Source organism: Babylonia areolata, chromosome 10 (assembly GCF_041734735.1).
Source record: "Babylonia areolata isolate BAREFJ2019XMU chromosome 10, ASM4173473v1, whole genome shotgun sequence".
NCBI lineage: Eukaryota > Metazoa > Mollusca > Gastropoda > Neogastropoda > Buccinidae > Babylonia > Babylonia areolata.
The window spans coordinates 29,068,943-29,091,442 of NC_134885.1; the positions used below are offsets into that span (position 1 = coordinate 29,068,943).

The 22,500-nt window shown below is 39.9% G+C and overlaps 1 protein-coding gene across 2 annotated transcripts in view; it reads right to left on the reverse strand.

Moving 5' to 3' along the window:
- The window catches only part of LOC143286922 (uncharacterized), a 41,259-nt gene that overhangs the window by 1,250 nt on the left and 17,509 nt on the right, over window positions 1–22,500 (reverse strand). For both annotated transcript variants that reach the window (XM_076594875.1, XM_076594876.1), the window contains exons 5-10: window positions 20,472–20,728; window positions 18,120–18,213; window positions 10,221–10,258; window positions 7,359–7,416; window positions 5,241–5,376; window positions 1–3,716 (exon numbers count right to left, since the gene is read on the reverse strand). The exon at window positions 1–3,716 is cut by the window's left edge and continues 1,250 nt beyond it. In XM_076594875.1, the coding sequence (XP_076450990.1) occupies window positions 3,596–3,716; window positions 5,241–5,376; window positions 7,359–7,416; window positions 10,221–10,258; window positions 18,120–18,213; window positions 20,472–20,728 (704 nt within the window). In that variant the 3' untranslated portion in view covers window positions 1–3,595. The remainder of the gene's footprint in view (window positions 3,717–5,240; window positions 5,377–7,358; window positions 7,417–10,220; window positions 10,259–18,119; window positions 18,214–20,471; window positions 20,729–22,500) is intronic.

Sequence of the window (22,500 nt, forward strand, 5' to 3'; positions counted from 1 at the left end):
TCTTGTTGTTGTGTCAGAATATCAGTTCAAAGTGCCAAGTTTAGAGAATACAAAAAATATAAATATAACAGTAAATGCAGTTTGCATATAATTAGGTTTCTTTTTTTTTGTGCCCATCCCAGAGGTGCAGTATTGTTTTAAACAAGATGACTGGAAAGAACTGAATTTTTCCTATTTTTATGCCTAATTTGGTGTCAACTAACAAAGTATTTGCAGAGAAAATGTCAATGTTAAAGTTTACCACGGACACACACACACACACACACACACACACACAACCGAACACCGGGTTAAAACATACTCACTTTGTTTACACAAGTGAGTCAACAAGAAAAGAAAAAGGAAATATAGTCGCAAGAGAATAAAAGAAAAAAAAAATCCACCAAAGAATAAACACATCAAAATGTTTCGTCAAAAAATGCCGACACGAAGGTAGAAACTTTGGAAACTCCATCGAAAATTTCATCAAAGAATGACGATGTGAACACACAAAAATTCAGATATGGTTAAAGTTCAAAGGTGTCATGGGAGCAGTGAATTCACGTGCACTGTGTCCAGGGCTCGCCATAGGAAGGCGGGGCCAGTTCCAGCCGTTTTGAACCATCTCCGACCGAACTCAGGTTACCCATTGACACACCTGGGTGGAGTGAGGGGAAATCAGAGTACAGAGCCTTGCCCAAGGACACAGCACCATGCCTTCTTCTTCTTCTTCTTCTTCTTCTGTGTTCGTGGGCTGCAACTCCCACGTTCACTCGTATATGCGCGAGTGGGCTTTTACGTGTATGACCGTTTTTAACCCGCCATGTAGGCAGCCACACTCCGCTTTCGGGGGTGTGCATGCTGGGTATGTTCTTGTTTCCATAACCCACCGAACGCTGACATGGATTACAGGATCTTTAACGAGCGTATTTGATCTTCTGCTTGCGTATACACACGAAGGGGGTTCAGGCACTAGCAGGTCTGCACATATGTTGACCTGGGAGATCGGAAAAATCTCCACCCTTTACCCACCAAGCGCCGTCACCGTGATTCGAACCCGGGACCCTCAGATTAAAAGTCCAATGCTTTAACCACTCGGCTATTGCGCCCGTCAGCACCATGCCAAAACGGCGCCTCGAACCCTGATCACTGGTGAACAAAGGATCAGAAGACCAACACCTGACCGATGATGCTACCACGGCGTTTGAGGAAACAAGGGGGAATGCCAAAGAACGTGGAAGTGAACGTTGGAAATAATATTTCAAAAAAAAAAAAAAGATAAAATGATAAAAACAAAGAACACCTTTTATCATTTCAAATTCAATTACTTACTTTTTCATTAAAAAAAAAAAGAAAATAGTAAAAACAAAGAACACTTTTCTCCATTTTAAATTCAATTAATTACTTTCTTGTGCTAATCTTTAGCGTGTCTTGTGGTTTCAAACTGGCTGACATCATAGACCTCCACAATGAGGCTAAGAGACAAAGAATATCAAACAACAATGAAGAGGAACTCTCTCCGTTTACAAGGTCAAACACAGTGTTGCCTTGATGTTTTTATTTGTTTCGATTTATTTACATTTTTTGTTTTGGTTTTTATTCTAATAAGAAATGAAAGAAAAATGAGGATAGGTGAATCAATTATCAAAAAACAGTGAAGAGTTTCAACTCTCTCTTTGTGAATGGAGAGAGTTATCACTCTTTATTGTAACAAAAATGAGGCTAAGAGAATGAGAATAAATCATCAAACAGCAAAGAAGAGTGGTAACTCTCTACATTTACAACGTCAAACAGATCGTGGCCTCGTTTATTGGGTTTTTATTATTTATTATTATTATTATTATTATTATTATTATTATTATTATTATTATTATTATTATTATCTTTTTTAATACTCGAAATGTAAAGACGAATGCGGGCCAGGAAAATCAATTATCGAACAATGAAGAGGGGTAACTCTCTCCTTTTAAATTGAGAGAGTTATCACTCTTTTTTATACGAACATTGAAGCTAGGAGGAACAGAAATAATAAGCGAAAATGAATAGTGATAACTCTATCCTTTTGCAAGACGAAACACATTGTTGCCTCGATTTGTTTTTAAAACTCGAAATGAAAGAACAATGAGACTAGGAAAATCAATCATCAAAAAACAATGAAGAGTGGTAACTCTCTCTGTAATGTTGTCTAATCATTTATCCTCCAAGCTTTATTGTTCTTTCTTTTTTTTTCTCAACCGTTCAGTGACTTGTCTCCCTTCACCCTCTTTCTTTCTATCCATAATTATGGTGTCCTATCCCACTGAGGGCTGATCAAAGAATGATTATATCACGCATATACATGGGTTCACAACAACAACAAAAAGTTCAGGAACTCCTGTGGGAAACTTGCACAGGTTTCTTCTTGGCTGGGTATGGTGAAACGATCCTCAGTTTGTATACGGGAAAGAAAGGTCGTTGCTCATGTGAAACGTTCCGGTCATAATCAGTGGTGCTTTCTTGCACGTGTACTTCTGTTTATTATTGGTTGGGGTTTTTGTTGTTGTTGTTGTTGTGTGTGTGTGTTGTTGCTGTCATTGTTGTTGTTATATCATATATCATCATTATTATATTATTTTTATTTTATTTTTACAATGAAAAGCCTCATCTTTCGTTTATAAACCATTGAATAATTGGGTTGTTGTTGTTGTTTTTTTGCCTGAAAAAAAACCCATTGATTTTTCATACGCTTTTTCCAAGGTGTTCATGGATATTGCATGTGTACCTGTAACGGTCGTTTGTGTGTGTGTGTGTGTGTGTGTGTGTGTGTGTGTGTGTGTTGAATGAGAGGCCAATGGTTGGCCAAAAACACCCTTCATAATTTGCATTAATTAGAAAATAACATCATCAGTATCATCATTACTACTATTATTCCCTTTTCCACGGGATTTTCCGCCATTTGGATCAATGGACATAGAATGTGCTGTAGGAGCTTGCGCTGTCTTAAGAAAATATTTGTCAATGATTTTTTTCCCCCTTCAAGTCAATGGTCGAGCTATTGCATTTTTCTGTTGATGAAAATTAATGTTATTTGAATTTCTTCTATTTAAAAAGTCGTGTGTTATGTTTGTTGTTTTTTTTGTGCTTTTGTTTGTTTTTTGTTTTGTGGTGTGGGGTTTTTTTGTTTTGGCTTTTGTTTGTTTTTTGTTTTGTGGGTTGTTTTTTTTCGTTGTTGTTTTGTTTTGTTTTGTTTGTTTATTTGTTTGTTTGTTTGTTTTTAATCAGCAAACGTATCAACAACTTTCCTCTTTTTTTTTTTTAGAGATGATAAAAGTATTATTTGTATCCTGTATCTTGTATGGAGTATCTTGCAGCAAACACTCTTTGGAAGAGAGAGCTGGGTACTCCTGTTGTTGAACGAAAACGACGGGACGTCAGTGGCTGCCCTTCATGTGGAATACGTCCATCTGACACTGACGACAACAGCTGGGACCATCTGTGGGACTGTGTGGAGGCGAAGATGGAGGTGGACGGGCGGGAGTGGGGGTTTGGTTGGGGAAAGGTTGGGAAGTTGGGTTGAGGGTGGGAAGGGGGATGGGATGGGTTAGAGGGCAGGGTGGAGCAGGAGGGGTTGGCTGCCTCAGAAGGGCGCCAGGCGGATTCCACGTGCAGTGAGAGGGCGCGGGGCGGAGGTGTCCACTGGGCAGCTGCCGTTCTCCAGGGGGGTCGTGTCCGAGAAGTAGCGGTCCGGGTGGACTTGACTGTGGGGGGACACACACACACACACACACACACACACACACACACACACACACACACACACACACACACACACAACCACCACCACCACCACTACACCATTTTGTTGTTGTTGTTGTTATCGTTATTATTATCATCATCATCATTAATAAATTATTATTAATATTCTTCTTCTTCTTCTTCTTCTTCTTATTATTATTATTATTATTAATGTTGTTGTTGTTGTTGTCGTCGTCGTCGTTGTGGTCGTCGTCGTCGTCATCATCATCATCATCATTATTATTGTTATTATTGTTGTTGTTGTCGTCGTCGTCGTTGTGGTCGTCGTCGTCGTCATTATTATCATCATCATTATTATCATCAGCATCATCAGCATCATCATAATTAGTATTATCAACATTAGTATTACTATTGCTATCATTATTATTATCATTATTATAACCATCTTTGGCTTCGTGTATATATACAGTATATATCACAGATTGACATAACTTGACTGTTGGGACACACACACACACACACTTCACACCACTTTATTTGCCTCTTATGAAAATCATTATGGCAATGTTTTCCCATGAAACCATACATTGTCTGTATGTTCTTATGTAACTCCGAGTTACCGGTGTGTTTTTCTTCAAACTGAAATTTTGACCGTTGGACTTTTTCTACCATGGTGTAACATTCCTGTAGTGAAAGCGAAATATTTAAATCTAACTCCTTCGTGGAACTTCTAGCTCCTTTTTTTAGCCAAAATGTCAACTTTTTCATTACAGTAAAAACCGCAATGAGAAGGAATCCAGCAAAAGGTTATGTGAGAGCCTTTTAATAAGAGTTCGTGAATCAAATGGTTAATTTCAATAATGAGTTCATACCTAGTTCATAAGAGGCAAATCATTTCTCTAATCTGCAGATGGAAAATGAATTGTTTTAGGACAAAATATGTCAGTAATGTTTCTTGCATCTGTGGTGCTGACATAACAGCCGATCATACACCAACTTGCGATATGTTAAAGTCTTAAATCCCTGAACTGAAATCATCTTCAGTGTTGACGATCTTCAGCAGTCCATTGCTAATGCATGACTTTTTCAACTCCTTGTTAAATAGTCCAGTTAGTTCGCTGTTATAGTTGTTAGTTGTTCATTAGAAACATGTTATATTGTTATGATTTTTTGTTTATTTTTTAAACAAAACTTAAATGAATAATTTTCACACACACACACACACACACACACACACACACACACACACACACACACACTTTCACTTACTCGTATGTGTACATAGTAATTCCCCCCCCCCCTCCCCCTCCTCCCACTCGATTTTTTTCCTTCCCTCGTCTAATATCACTTACAGTGAAAAGACATTAAACTAAAGAACGAACGAACGAACACCACTTTATTATCAGTAGTAGTAGTAGTAGTAGTAGTAGTAGTTTTAGTTTACTCGTAATATACACTACCACTGTACTATTTATAGAATACCGGTACAGCACACCACCGCTGTCACTATTCATAATACAGTTTACCTGTTGGTCTTTTTCTTATGGTACAGCACAGCTCCGATGATGATAGCGGCTAGGAGGGCTAGGAAGGCGAAAACGATGCCGACGATGGCACCAACCCCTAAGGAACGCTTCTCGTCTTTGCCATTTTTTGCTTCATCTTCTCGACACAGCACGCACAAAAGAAAAAATAAAATAAAATAGATAAATAAAATCAAAAGAGAAGAAGAAGAAGAAGAAGGGGAAGAAGAAGAAGAAGAAGAAGGGGGTTTAAAGTACTAAAGCATGTAAACGATTAAATATAATAACTATATATATATATATATATATATATATATATATATATATATATATATATATAAAAACAAGCAAAAACCAAACAAACAAATATAAAAAAAAACCCTAGAAAATCAGAAAATGTCATTAAAATGACAGGTGGAGCATCAGGAATTCGCAAATGTCCATTCAAAAAATTGCAATAATTGTGGGCAAGGAAAATCAGAAGCGTACATTGAATATAGACGCGATAAAGATAAACAATGTTTTCAAATTTCAAGTTAAAAGAATGGAAATCCAACCGGAAGAAAATAGAAAATCCCATCAAAATATTACCATATTATATAATAAATAAAAAAACCAACACATTTTCTTAATCTCCCGCCGTTTTAATTAACCTTTCTCCCAACCGAAGTCATGTACTTATTCACACCTGGGTGGAGTCAGTAAGGAAAATGAGAGCAAAGTGCCTTTTCCCAAGGACACAACAGCATGCCGAAACACGGCTTCGAACTCTGATCATTGGTGAACACTGGATCAGAAGCCAGTTGCATTGCTCGGACGGAAGAGTTTCAGTTTCAGTTTCAGTAGCTCAAGGAGGCGTCACTGCGTTCGGACAAATCCATATACGCTACACCACATCTGCCAAGCAGATGCCTGACCAGCAGCGTAACCCAACGCGCTTAGTCAGGCCTTGAGAAGAGAGAGCTGGGTACTCCTGTTGTTGAACGAAAACGACGGGACGTCAGTGGCTACCCTTCATGTGGAATACGTCCATCTGACACTGACGACAACAGCTGGGACCATCTGTGGGACTGTGTGGAGGCGAAGATGGAGGTGGACGGGTGTGGGGGTTTGGTTGGGGAAAGGTTGGGAAGTTGGGTTGAGGGTGGGAAGGGGATGGGATGGGTTAGAGGGCAGGGTGGAGCAGGAGGGGACGGAAGAGCCTAGTATGGTCGTAATCCGCTACGTACTCTGTGTTACTAGTATGGAACTGACCAATGGCGTAGTTCGGTCAACGTAGGCATTTAGTCACGTGTAACTGTCAAAAAGTTAGAACCAAGCAATACAACTGGGTCCAGGAGTCCAACGTCTAACTGATTCTGCTCCTCACCACCCTCCCACGTACCGAACTCCCAAAATGAGTTCCTTGAAATATGATAGTCGTTTGTTTGTTTGTTTTTTTTTGTTTGTTTGTTGTTTTTTTTGGTATTTTTGTTTGTTTTGTTTTGTTTTGTTTTGTTTTTTGTTGTTTTTGTTGTTGTTTTTTAAGAAAAAGAAAAAAAAGAAAAAGGCATAAAGACATTACACCTTCTATTGCCTCATAGACTGAAAAGGTGAGGAACCAGCTGCCTATATATAGTCTCACATGAATGGAACCACAAGAACAGTCATCAATATAACAGCAATTAATCATCGTTTAGCATCATCTCTAAACTCAACAATGCAAAAGATTTCGTCAAGAAGGTGCAGAGTCATTCCGAGATTGACCAGCCGATGGGTTTAGGCAGATGTCAGGGTTCTACTCCTTACACTCTGTTGTTTTTTTAATCTTATCTATTCATTTCTTTCTTTAGTTCCTTCTTCTTCTTCTTCTTTTTCTACTTCTTCCGCGTTCCCTATCCATGCTAGACTTTCAGTCTGGTTAGGACGGCGAATTCCGCGGTCCGCCGCAGGGATCCCGCCGGTCCCCACAGTTTCTCCTGGAATTTATTTATTTATTTATTTATTTATTTATTTATTTATTTATCTTCTCACTGATTTCCAGCAAAGGTGGGGTAGCGTGTATGGACCAGTCCAAACGACGCTTTTGCACCTCCTTGAAACTGAAAGTGAAACAATCCACACTCATTTTCAGAATCTCACCTTTAGGGGATAAGGTCGGAGTTGTCGACCCGGAAGTGCTTGTTGAAGTCCGTCCTCCCTGAAAGAAGAGCGCTTCCGGTTTGTCACGAGAGCGGTGGGGGTCCGGAAAGGGGGTTTTGATGGTAGGTGGGTGGTAGTGACAGCTTTTTTGTTTGTTTGTTTGTTGTTGTTGTTTTTTTGTTTTTGTTTTTTTTTTGTGTTTTTTTTTTGTTTGTTTTTTTGGTTGTACGTTTTGTTTGTTCGTTTTGCATATATATTACATACATACATATACAGGAAAAATATCATGTGGGTGCTCCGGGTCTGTGTGGCAACAACAGAATTAAATAATAACAAATCGGGTTTTGAAAATATCACCCGTTGAAATATGTGTACACGTACACACGTCATGCACACAGAAAATCAAACGCTCGCGCTCGCGCGCGCGCACACTCATGCACACACACACACACACACACACACACACACACACACACACACACACACACACACACACACACACAACATATGGGCGCACTACATGTTCTTTGTCCTCTCTGAAAGTACGAATGTTGTTTCCCATTCAGAGTGTTGTTTTTTTTGCTGAAGATTTGGGGTTTTTTTGTTGTTGTTTTTTTTGTTGTTGTTGTTTTTTTTTACGCTGATAATTCGCTTTCGATTCCATTTTTCGTGTGCCAAGGGCGTGCATGTGTCAACACCGGACATCAGTTTATCGATTAATCCAAAAAGACAACCCCACTCAGATCTCCATAGCTCCCCATCATGGACCAGTGGAGGATGAAATAAAGAACAACGAGTCGTACCCCAGTCCTCGTCATGGTGAGCGGTGGCCTAGTGGTGATGCGTCCAAATAGGTAGCGAGTGTCCATGGGTTCAAGTCCAGCACAAGGCCGGGATTTTCACTCCGGCCCCCCCTCTTTCCCCCCTCCCTCCTCCCCCACCCCCTCCCCAGCACACCCACGCCTCCCCTCCCCACCCCCACCCACCCCCGTCTCCCTTCCACAAGACAGATGGGCCGCTAATCCGAACTACTACAAAAGCCGTGTACTACAAAAAAAAAAAAAAAAAAAAAAAGGTTGGGGGGAGGGGTTGGTTGGGGGTCGGGGGGGGGGGGGGGGGGGGGCGGGTTGTCTGCGGCAAGATTCTGAAGAAAAATAAAATTTCCATTTACTTCGACAGTAAAGTAAATGCTCTTGCATATAATATGATCGCTACGCGCTTTCTCCAGAGAGACCAGCCGAAAAAAAGAAAAGAAAGAATCCACAACAGAAATCTATTGTGATACGATACGATGCGATACAACTCAAGACTTGTTTCGGAGCTCTTGCTTACGTAAGGCCACATTCTTCCCTTCACGTTTTCTTTTCACAAGGGTTTCCAGTTCAAACGACTTTTGAATTTTTTTTTTCTTTCTTGTCTTGTCTCTCTCATTTCTGTAGGATTGGGAGAGAGACAGACAGACAGACAGACAGAGAGAGAGAGAGAAAGGGAGAGAGAGAGATACAGAGAAACTGAGACAGACAGACCCCCCCCCCCACCCCCACCCCTCAAATTCTAAAATGTGGAGCAGAAATCTAGAGATCCTACGATAATCACGAAATGGAGAAAGTTCATACATTTGCAATTAAATGCTTCCTTTCGGTGCTATTCGTCCTGTAAAATGTCATATGCCCACAACATATAAAAACAACGATCAAATGTATTAGACACTGATTTTGATTAACACAGCTCCCACAAACAAGAATAAGCAGACAAGCTTATGAAATAATGCTATATCAGTTAGATTCTGGGGAAAAAAAAGAGATTTGTGTGTGTGTGTGTGTGTGTGTGTGTGTGTGTGTGTGTGTGTGTGTGTGTGTGTGTGTGTGTGTGTGTGTGTGTGTGTGTAAAGAATGTTTTAACCACACATGGTTTTGGGATTGTTTTGATGTGTCAGGGGGGGTTGGCAGTGAACAAACATTTATCGCAGAAATTAAAGACATGATAATCAATTCCTACAAAAATGATTGGCATACATTCATTGAAGAGTCAGAAAAAGACAATTGATTCCTCTCTTTTAAGAGCTTTTTTTCAGACGGAAAATACATTAAAGTGATAATCAATAGATGGCACAGAACCAGCCTAGCTACAAAGGCCTGAATGGTTCTCTGCTGACTCGTCCACACGGTCCCCTTGTACTATGTGTGGTGCTTTTAGTTGAAGGTGAAAATCGTCTCCTTTTTTGTGTGTAAGTCTTATGAAGAACTTCGAAAGAAATGCGTAGTATAACGGAGAAAATTCAAAGAAAATGGACCTCACCAGTATGCTTTTGATAAATGAGGAAATGAGAATAAGATCACTGGTGAGAGTTATCGCCCCAGTTGGGGTTATCGGAAAAAGTAATTACCTTAACTTCGGATGCCTGATAGTTATTGGAAAATCACTGTTACCCTCGTGTCAATTTCACAACTTATATGAATGATTTTGCGGAAAGCTGGATGGTCGAGAGGTATCATACGATTTGTATTTGCCTTGTATTAAGGTACTGATAAGTCCTGAATAACCAATACAAGTGTGTGTGTGTGCGTGTGAGCGTGAACTGAGTTACCTGTGAGCGTATGTGTGTGTGTGTGCCTAGAAAATATTGTGCGAAAGGTACGTTACAGGTGCATTGTCTACAACCAGACTACCCTTTAAGAATGATTGGATGTCACTGTTGAGGTTAGTATTCAGAGTTCTGTTTTCTGTTGTTGTTGTTGTTGTTTTCTCTTTAAATTTGTTCCTTTCTCTGTATACCGCTGTTATTCCTTTGTTCATATATTGTCCCCCTTGCCAAAAGGACAGTAATGTCAGTGGAATCAAACCAATGTCCGTGTCACTCACCTGATCTGTTGTTGTTGGTGCTGTACCGACGATTGCATCTGCAGGATGAATATATTGAACTTATCAATAGAAATAGTTAACATATCAATAAACATGACAAATAACATAATCAGCGACAACTGATAATGATAACAGTAATGATGATAACAACAATGATATAACATGATATAACCATAAATGATCATTATCATCATTCGACATCATAGAATAATGAGGTTGAAGAGTGATAACTCTCTACATACACAAGGTACACAACTTTAAGTCAATGCTGCTTTTGGGGACATACCAATACAACCAGCTCACAGGTAAATAAAAAGATACATTGTAACAAACCCAGATACCTTTTGAGAAAAGGAAGCTCGGGACTTGTCCTTATACCGATCATTTAACATATGCACACCGGAGCAATGACAGAAGAAATGTGCGAACGCAAATTAGCTTTTTATTCAAGACTGGCGTAGCCTTTTAATCCTGAATATGCAAAACAGAATATACGGACAATGCAATGGCTGCCTCAATGGTTATTTGACTCGACACGAAAGAATAATGAGGCTATGAAAGTAAATGATTAACGAACAATAAAGAGTGGTACCTCTCCCCATACACAAGGTACACAACTTCAAATCAATGCTCCTTGTGCTACTGATTCAGCTAGCACACAGGTAAATGGAAGCTACATTGAAACAAACTCAGATACTTCCTCAAAAACAGAAGCTCCGGGCTTGTCCTCATACCGATCTTTTAACATGCGCACATTACAGTAATGACAGAAGAAATGTGCAAACACAAATTAGCTTTTTATTCAAGACCTTTTATTTACCCGTGTTATGGCCAAAAATTTCAAAACTCTGCAGCACGACTCACACTCAAGGCCAGGGAACGTCAGCACATCACTCCCCTACTCGATTCCCTTCACTGGCTCCCCATTCAAGAACGAATACAATACAAACTATCAGTCTTTAGTCACAATTTCTTCACTGATTCTTGTCTGTCTTTCAGATCTACTTTCTGTCTATTCATCATCCAGACAACCAAGTTCTTCAAATCACATGCGCACTCTGTCCATTCCAAGAATTTGCACAGGAACTTAAGGTGAACGTTCCTTTTCTTTTGTTGCACCAAAAACAGTGGAATTCATTGCCCTCACACATTCGTCACACCCCAACACCCATATTCAAGAGAACACTCAAAACACATCTTTTCAAGTTGTATCTTTCTTTGCAGAGCTTTTCCATTTGCATAATATACACATTCTGTGAGTTGCTCGCTGGGCGTGCTCTTGGTGTTGATTTGCGTGTATTTGTGATGATTTGTGTGGTTCTGCTAGGCCTGCTTCCTTGGTACATATTTTGACTGGTGTGAATTTTTTTTATCTTGCTGTGATTTGGGCCAATGTGATGCGAGACTGATATTGCCTGTGATGATTTACATATCTTTATGTCACCTAGTTTGAAGTATATAAATTTTAGCCAGTGTGATGTGAGATAGTCTGAAATATGTATATTTCAGCAATGTGATGTGAGACTATGTCTATTTATTCATTTCATTTTTTTTTTTTTTACTCACTTGTGTAAACAAAGTTTGTATATATTTTACGTCCTCAAATTTGTATATCTGATTGTAAAGCACGGTGAGCCCCATTTGAGATGGGGGTACTGCGCTATATAAGCATGCATATTATAATAATTTTCATCATCATCATCATTATTATTATTATTATTATCCACAGCTGAAGAACTAAAGAAAATCTCTCCCGCCCTGTTTTTCTCTCATCATTACTGTGATACAGCGCAAAGTAATGCGACAACCGATGCACCATGACACAACATGACATATCATCCTCACATAAAAGACCGGCCAAGATTAATGTTCTAGTGTGCATTTGTGTGTATGTGTGTGTGTGTGTGTGTGTGTGTGTGTGTGTGTGTGTGTGTGTGTGTGTGTGTGTGTGTGTGTGTGTGTGACATACAGACGGACAGACAGAGAGAACGAACAAACGAACGAACGAACGAACGAAATTTCACTTTTCCATGGTATTGAGATAAGCATAAATTTATGTGTGGATGAGAGAGAGAGAGAGAGAGAGAGAGAGAGAGAGAGAGAACGAACGAACGAACGAACGAAATGTTTTATTCAAATAAAGGCCATAGCCCCTTACTGAAGAGGTGTGACACATGTACATTGAAATATAGGAATCATAACAGTCATACTGAATACAACAGTAACATACTTTGTATACCATAAATTGCACACAATCAAAGTCTAACTACTACAACAGCAATATACCACACATGTCATATAGTACACTTACAAAATAAACAAACAAACAAAAACAACAACAACAACCACAAAACAAACCACTACGATAGTATAACCTTCAACCTTTTCAAAGATTTGTAAATATAGACTGCAAGCCCACCAAGGGTAGTTTCCTTTCTGGATGATAATAACAAGTTCAATCTAAAACTACAAGGGCTGTTATAATATTTGGGTTCAATTAACTGTAGTCTAAGGTCTAATAGGGCAGGACAACAAAACAAAAAATGGATCTCATCTTCTTTTCCCTTTTGACACAAGCGACACATCTGTTCACGTTCACCATTGGACCTGTATCTTAAACGATGGCTGGCAATATCAGAAATACCAAATCTAAATTTAGTCAAAGCACATTTAACATACCTACTCATTCTAATCATAAGATATGGCTCAGTCGCACACGTAGTCTTAAAAAGTCTATATTGAGCAAATCTATCACTGGTATATATATGGTCATGCCAGTCCTGCCATCTGCAATCAATGACTCTTTGTCTGAAAGTTTTTATGAAACCAGGAATACACTGGACACCTTGGTTGTCCCATACATAAGAAAATCCATGTGAATTTAGAAACTGACGAACATTTGTAACCCATGTCTTTTTACCATGCTTATCTAAATTGTACAATGTCTTATAAGCTTTACATGGCAACCTATTTTCTTCCATACGCGTTATTTTTAACCAGTACTTAATACATGTAATGTAAGAATTTATATAAATTGGAAACCTCCCTACTTCACCATATACAAGATCATTTGGAGTTCGACTTTCAACATTGAGGAAGCGTTTCAGTGCAAACAGATGTATTTGTTCAATTTCTAAGCCCTTCTCAAACGCCCAAATTTCAGCACCATATTGTGCTATTGGTTGAACCTGGGAATCAAACAATTTATTAAACAAACTAAAAGAGCTACAATCCAGCTTATATAAAACATGAAGGATAATCATAACAGCTTTCTTTGCTCTGCTAACTATATCTTGGCATGCTGAACTAAAGCTAAGTCTGGTTGAAAAGTAAATCCCAAGGTATTTATATGCATTCACCACAGTGACACTTTCATTGCCATAGACCCACCTCTCATTTCGTGCCAAATACCCCCCTTTACGAAAAACAATAATATTTGTTTTCGACATATTAACCTTCAGTTCTAGTCTTGTTGCCGCCATATACAAACTGTTCAGTTGTCGTTGTAAACCAACTATTGTTGCAGATAGTAAGACAATATCATCAGCAAAGAGTAAAATAAATAATTCAATCAAATCAAAGGTAACACCATGTTGTCCATTTTCAATTATCTCCAATGCAAGTTCATTGATAAACAGAGAAAACAAAACTGGACTACATACATCCCCTTGTTTGACCCCACGACTGCAATAGACAAAGTCTGACAATTTAGCCCCCGATCTTATTCTTGCTTTCACTTCATTATACATACTTTTGAGACAAAAATACAGCTTACCTTTTATATCATTTTTCAATAAAACAGGCCATAGCAATTTTCTAGAAATGGAGTCAAATGCTTTCTCAAAGTCAACAAACGCAACATATAACTTCTTATTATTTGCAAATTGTTTCTGAACTGCAGCTAATAACACAAATATATGATCAATTGTAGAATAGTCTTTTTTAAAGCCAGCTTGATATTCTCCAGTTATATCATTCATTGTTATCCATTCTTGTAATCTATTGTTAATAATAGAGCTATACAATTTACTGCATATGTTACATAAAGAAATACCTCTATAATTATTCACATCATTTACATCACCTTTTTTGAATAATGGCAATATTATAGATTCCTTCCAGTTTTCCGGATAATAACCAGTATCAAACAAATAATTAAACAGCTTAACTAAAAAGTTAACAACATTCTCTCCAGACTTCTTAAAGAATTCACCTATAAGACCGTCTGGACCAGCCGATTTACCATTTTTCAGTCTTTTTATTGCAAGCAAAACTTCTTCTCTTGATATTTCTCTATCATATACATACTGTTCATCATTATCTACAACCTCTTCCTCACTAATTACTCCATCATCCTTTTCTAATACAGATTTGAAATGTCTATACCAGTCATCAATAGAAATGTCATTTTGAGGTTGTGATTTCTTTTTTGTTACCCTATGGATTCTTTCCCAAAACATCTGCTGATCATTAACAGAGTTTAAAAGATCGTTTAATAACATTTCATTATGTTCTTTCTTTTTTCTTTTGATCAAGTTTTTATATTCACGTCTTGCAATGCACAGCGAGGCTCTATCGTTTTTATCCAATGTTCTTCTATATCTTCTTAATAATTTTCGCACCTCACATCTTGTTTTCTTGCATTCATAATCAAACCAGCCCTTTCGTTCAACAGCTACATTTGAAGGTATTCTTTTCATCATAATACTAGCTTGATCTTTGATAATGTCATTAAATCTATCCAATGCTTCGTTAACATTAACAGTGATAAGGTCTTCTGCAGCAGCAAGCTCGTCCTGTACTTCATGTGAATTTATAGAGTTAAAGAAATCTTGACTCAGTTCTTCTTTCCAACAATATCTAACTATAAATTGTTCAGTATTTTTACCTAATTTACTTCTATCGAATTTCAATTTATTTTGCTTTTCAATACATAGTACAAGAGGCAAATGATCTGATTCTATTCTTTCCACAACATTCAGAGCTATTTTTTCGTTCACAGACTCAAAAAGATTCAAAGATGCCAGAAAATAATCATTGACACTACACCCCTGATCAGAAATGTATGTGAAGCAACCTTCACGGTCGCCATTACATACCCCATTCAAAATATAGAGTCCTAATGCAGTGCACATGTTCAAAAGTTTTTTCCCAAAAGTGTTTAATATCTTATCTTCAGAGCGCCTTTGTACATTAGTACCAATGTCATTTTTATAATTGATATGCAATTCATTTTCGAGAACAACATTAGGAAAAATATTTGAAGTTCTTGCATTCAAATCACCACATAACAAAATATCAACATCATCAAATGATAATAGCTTATCAACAACGCACTCTTCCAGCATATCAATACCACTACTAAACTTATGCATACTGTAATAAGGTGCATTTTCAGGTGGGATATAAGTGCATACAAATAAAACATTCTTACGAAAACCAAAAATATCTTTGTCTAGCAAGAATAACAAACAATAATCACTGTCACATTCAATTGGATGCACATGAGAAAGCAAAGTATTGCGGACAAAACAAATTACTCCCCCTGAACACCTTCCCTGGCGTGTCAACCGCACTGCAGGCTTTACAAAAGATGTGTGGTCTCTGAACACACAGGAGTCAAATTTCTCAACAAAGGTTTCCACCAAACAAACAAAATCAAACATGGAAACAAATCGGATGAAATCTGCATCGTCCATTTTTGAAAACAAACCACATACATTCCAATGAAGAAAAGAAAAGATATTTACAAGTGAATCAAAAAATCCTTCCTGTTTGGAAAAAAAGTCTTCATCTATTCCACTTATCTCCCCGCTATCATTAACATCACCCCGTTCATTCACGCGATCGTCTCGACCTCCACTGGACTTCCTTCCAGTAAAAGAATCATCCACATCATCTCTGACTGTATCGTTAATATTTTTCTCCCCTCCCATCCCATCCCCAACCATAACACCCACGGCACTGTCACCTTCTCTCATCTCTTTTAAAGCATGTAAGTCACACTGCTCTGCACATTTTACACCATCACTCGACTGTAATACATTATCCACCACAATATCGTGACATTCATTATCATGAGAAACTGGAATGAAATCGTCTCCATTACCACAAACTTTGTCATCATTCTCACATCTCGCATCATCCACACCCTTCCCACTACGTTTCAACTGACAATCATTCTCACATCTCACATCATCCACACCCTTCCCACTACGTTTCAACTGACAATCATTCTCACATCTGACATCATCCACACACTTCCCACTACGTTTCAACTGACAATCATTCTCACATCTCACATCATCCACACCCTTCCCACTACGTTTCAACTGACAATCATTCTCACATCTCACATCATCCACACCCTTCCCACTACGTTTCAACTGACAATCAGTCGCACATTTGTTATCAACTTCCTGCTGACAACACACACTACACACACGACACACACACTGCACCGGTTCAACTGACCCAGCAAGTGTCAACCCATGACAGGACACACACCCCACACATCTGACCGCACGTGAATTCGGTGCGTACATAGCATGAACACCCGGTGTCAGTTTAATCTTTATTCCTCCCGGTTTATTTTGTGTGGACAATTTCGAAATAAAGGGCCGGCCGGACCTCTATTTCAACTCAATCAGTTTGTTATCAGTGTCCAGTCCATATTTCTTATTTTCTATGATGAGATGATCATAGACCATAGAAACCTTCTTGTTTTGGCTTCTGGCAGACTTCATATATGGCACTAGCTTCTTTCTAATCTCTCTCACACGAACCGAGAAATCTTCGTTTATGAAAATCTGACTGCCTTTTAATTTCTGCCTTGCTCTCAGAACTCTGTCCTTATCTTTGAAGTACGAACAGCAAACTACTATGGGAGAGTTAGGCTTTGAACTGAGACGATGGACACGCTCAAACTGAACATCTTCAGATAATTCTAGTTTATCTGTAAACATCTCCTGTACCAGCTCCTCACAGTCCTGCCAAGACTCTTTTTCATGACGTGGGATTCCATGAATAATGAGATTGTTTCTCTTTGAACGACCCTCTAAGTCATCCACCTTTCTGTCTAAAGAGTCTACTCTTTCACTAAGCACACCATTTTCACTCTTTAGCTTTTCATTTTCTCTTTTTACATCGGAAAGTTCTTGTTTTAAGTTAGAAACATCATCATTGAGATTTGAATACAGTTCTTTCACATCTCTAAACTCTTGAAACATCTGATCGAACTTTTGGTCGAACTCTTGAGTCATTTGATCAATCTTTTTGTCAAACTTACTGTTGATATTGTTGAGCAAGGCCATGACATCTTTCAGTGTTGGTTCCTCGGGGCGTGCTGACGTCGTCTCGGATGTAGATGCCGGTCTGTCAGAACTCTCCCTGCGAGACGATCCTCAGCCGCTACCCAGTCGGGTCTGCCTCAGGCTGTCAGACTTGGGGCCAGGTCCTGGGTTGAGCTCCACGTCTCCACAACGGTGTATCAAATCTCCGTAGAAGAGTAAAATGAGGAGCACTCCTACAGTGACACCGTCTGCACGCGTCTTCAGCGTTAAAATGGATACTCGCATGGCGACTTTGAATTTCTCACGCTTCAACATGAAGGTTAGAAAAACGGCCACAAAGTGACCACACACAGACCTGAACACAAGTGGCCCAGAAGGCATGATCGTTCAGAAAGGTACAGTCCAACTTTTACTGTACAGTACCACGTAGGTACGTCAAATCAGGCGTCCAAAAGGAGAGCTCAAAAGCGTGACTGCTCAGTTCCGTGTCACGATTCACACCCAAGAGAGAGAGAGAGAGAGAGAGGGAGGGAGAGGGAGGCAGGGAAAGAGAGAGAGGAAGGGAGGGAGAGAGAGAGAGAGTGTGTATTTCTTATCGCAGACTCACACGGGTTAGTGCACTCCTGAGTTGTCAATGACACAGGATATAGGAACAGAAGCATGACATCCATCTCGCCACCCCCGAATGCTCGGAACTGGATCTGAGTGAAAAATAAGAATTATATATATATATATATATGTGTGTGTGTGTGTGTGTGTGTGTGTGTGTGTGTGTGTGTGTGTGTGTGTGTGTGTATTCAACGAAAAGGGACACGAGACAACGTTTAAAAATATAAAAAAATTAAAAGCTAAACGTCCCATCGCCATCCTTCACGGCCAATTCACATCCATCCATCGAATCTCTAGGTGATCGGCATAGGAAGGCGGGGACCCAGTCCTCTCCTTTCGCCGTTTTTTTTAATAACCTTGCCCCCACCGAAGTCCACTAACCCCCCCCACCCCCCCCCCCCACCCCCCCCACACACACACACCTCCCCCCCCCCCGCCCCCCCGATCTCCCCCCCTCCCCCCCATTCACACGTGGGGTGGGAGTGAGGAAAGTCACAGCACAATACAGCAAGCAGCAGCAGCAGGAGGAGTACCAACAGGAGTGGCAGAAGTAGCAGAGTAGTAGCAGTAGCCAGCGGCTGTAGTGGGAGCATCAGTAGTCGCAGCAGTAGCAGCAATAGTAGCAGCTGTAGTAGCAGCAGCAGCAGCAACAACAACAACAACAACACCCCCACCAGCAGTAGTTACAGCAGCAGTAACAGAAACAGTAGTAGTAGTAGTAGTAGTAGTAGCAGCAGCATAAGCAGAAAAAGCAGTAGCAGATCAACAGCGGAAATAGGAGCAACAACTGAAGTAGCATTAGCAGCAGCAGCAGTAGCAGTATTACGATCATAAGCAGCAACAACAGCAGCAGCAGCAGCAGTAACAGTAGCAAGAATAGTGTTATCACCATTAGCAGCAGCAGTAGCAGAATAGCAAAAGTCATGGAACATCAACTGGCATTTCCCACCAGAGGGGACACGGACGGTTTTGCCGAGTGGTCAAAGCTAGCTTGGGCTTTCAATTTGAGGGTCCCGGGTTCGAATCTCGGTAACGGCGCCTGGTGGGTAAAGGGTGGAGATTTTTCCGATCTCCCAGGTCAACACATGTGCAGAAGTGCTTGTGCCTGAACCCCTGTGTGTGTATACGCAAGCACGTTAAAGATCCTGCAACCCATGTCAGCGTTCGGTGGGTTACAGAAACAAGAACATGCCCAGTATGTACATCCCCGAAAATGGAGTATGGCTGCATGCATTGTGGGGTAAATAAACAAAACGGTCGTACACGTAAAATGTTACATGTTTGTCTGAGTGTGTATGTGTGCGTGCCTGAAATCTGATTTAATGACACAGGAAACGAATGATGAGCGCCCAATGGCAGCCGTCACTCGGCTTTTCCCAGATAGGCAGCCTGTTGTGCAAACTATTTGCAATGACCCTGATTTTGCAAAGCGCTTAGAGCTTGGTCTCAGACCGAGGATAGCTGCTATATAAGTACCCATATCAAATAAAATAAAATCAAAACTGTAATAGTAGTAGCAGCAGTACAGCATAAACAGCAGCAGTGCAGCAGAAACAGCAGCACTACAGCATAAACAACAGCAGTACAGTAGAACAGCAGTAGTACAGCAGAAACAGCAGCAGTACAGCAGAAACAGCAGCAGCGGTACAGCAGAAACAGCAGTAGCAATACAGCAGAAACAGCAGCAGCAGTACAGCAGAAACAACAGCAGCAGTACAGCAGAAACATCAGTAGCAATACAGCAGAAACAGCAGCAGCGGTACAGCAGAAACAGTAGTAGCAATACAGCAGAAACAGCAGCAGCAGTACAGCAGAAACAACAGCAGTACAGCAGCAGCAGTACAGCAGGTACAGCAGCAGTACAGCAGAAACAACAGCAGTACAGCAGAACAGCAGTAGTACAGCAGAAACAGCAGCAGTGCAGCAGAAACAGCAGCAGTGCAGCAGAAACAGCAGCAGTGCAGCAGCAGCAGTGCAGCAGATACAGCAGCAGTACAGCAGAAACAGCAGCAGCAGTTCACCAGAAACAGCAGCAGTGCAGCAGAAAAAAGCAGCAGTGCAGCAGAAACAGTTGCAGCAGTACAGCAGATACAGCAGCAGTACAGCAGAAACAGCAGCAGCAGAAACACAGCAAAGAGTCATAGCGTATCTTCTTCTTCTTCTTCTTCTTCTTCCGTCGTGGGCTGCAACTCCAACGTTCACTCGTATGTACACGAGTGGACTTTTACACGTACATTACCGTGTTGTTGTTTTTTTTGTTGTTGTTGTTTGTTTGTTTGTTTGTTTTTTTAAACCCGCCATGTAGGCAGCCATACTCCGTTTTCGGGGGTCATGGCGTATCCAAATTCACCTTTGCCACCAGAGGGTGCACGGTGATAGTTCGGGTGTAGTTGACGTCGTTCATGTGGTAGGCCTGGGTGCGGTCCACCACTGTGACCACCTGACCGCCAGACACCTGGAAGAAGACGTCCAGGTCGAAGGGAAGCAGTCTCCGGAAGGTGAAGTTCACACAGGATGACTGGGGGAAGTCCAGCCAGGGAGTCTCCAGCACGGAAAACGCCTCCTTGTGGCCGCAGCGATCGGAGGTCTGGTTGACCGTCGCTACCCCTTTCAATGAATAAGAGAAACGTTTGTGGTGAAAAAAAACAAAAAAACAAAACAAACAAAATAAAAAAAATCGCGTAAAAAAATGCACGAGAATCACAGTCAGTCAGCATGTCTGCATAAAGCACATACAACAGAGCAGAAACAGCAGCAGCAGCAGCAGCAGCAGCAGCAGAAACAGCAGCAGAAACAACAGCAGCAGAATGCTTCATTGTTCACTTGGAAGTAAAACCGTACATACAATCATCTGGATGACCGTAGCAACTCCTCTTGTTTTGTTGACAAAGACCTTGTACTATCCAGCTCCCCCTAGAGTTTCTTATCACCGATGCAAGACAAAAATATGGAGCACAAAATTCAGATTTTCAGGCGTCAGCAGGTTTGTACATATGTTGACCAAGGAAATTGAAAAAAAAAAAAAATATATATATATATATTTATATATCCACCCTTAAACCACCACCAGACTCCAGCCGGGATTCGAACACGGCACCCTAGAATTGAAAGTAACAGCGCCGTCCACACATTTATATAAATCCGAAGAATAGATAAGATAAGATAACATAGCATAACATGATATAAGAATAAATACTTTTTTCTCATTGCTTCTGGTGCGGTTACACAAAAAAGACAATTCACACACTCACATAATTATATATAATATATATTATGTAGATAGATAGATAGATAGATAGATAGATATACGCAGCGTGTATACACATACATATATAGATACATAAGCTTCTCTTATGAAAACGTTTCACTCATTTGCCTTACGGAGTAAATATTGCCCAAATATCAAGGGCATTTCTTTCAGTGATATGACAGTTCAACATGTAATATTTGACTGTGATTTGATGCACGAAAGTGGGTCATCACAAGTGAATGGGAACGTTGATTTTTGACTCACTTGTGTAAACAAAGTGAGTCTATGTTTTAACCCGGCGTTCGGTTGTCTGTGTGTGTGTGTGTGTTTGTGTGTGTGCGTGTCCGTGGTAAACTTTAACATTTCCATTTTCTCTGCAAATACTTTGTCAGTTGACACCAAATTTGGCATAAAAATAGGACAATTTCAGTTCTTTCCTGTCATTTTGTTTAAAACAATATTGCACCTCTGGGATGGGCACAAAAAAAAGAAAAAAAGAAGAAGCCGAGTTATATGCAAACTGAATTTACTGTTATATTTATATTTTTTTATTCTCTAAACTTGGCATTTTGATCTGATATTCTGACAAAACAACAAGAGCAGTCATTGTTATCATTTTTGTTCAAACAGGAACTTCTTTTGCTAAGCATGGAAGTTATATTTCTGGTGCATGTCTTTGGTGCAGATAGTAAAGAAGGGAAATTAATCTGTAATTAATGCTAGGGGGGTTAATTTGCTTTAAGCTGATCTTTCTCATCTTAAACATTACATTTTGAAATTATACTCAATACATTAAAAGCTTGTGTGTTTTACTCTCGGTGTACAGGGCTTTCACTATGTTCATTCGCCCAAGTGGTCTTTTTCGGAAAGTACTGAAATCAATACTACGAGTGGACTTTATAGATCTATTGGCTGAGCCCTGAAGGTCATGGGTAAAAATCAATTGCGTACACATATTAATTTTTATACATATTCAAAGCGCGTGCTCATATTCTTCACGAACGCGAAGGACGCCATTTTGTTTCAAGTTGTTGACCTGCCCGTTCAATCCTATATTCAATCGACAATACACGATAACATGTGATGGAAAGCTGGATACGGAGACCGTTAAATATTTATTCAGAGAAAT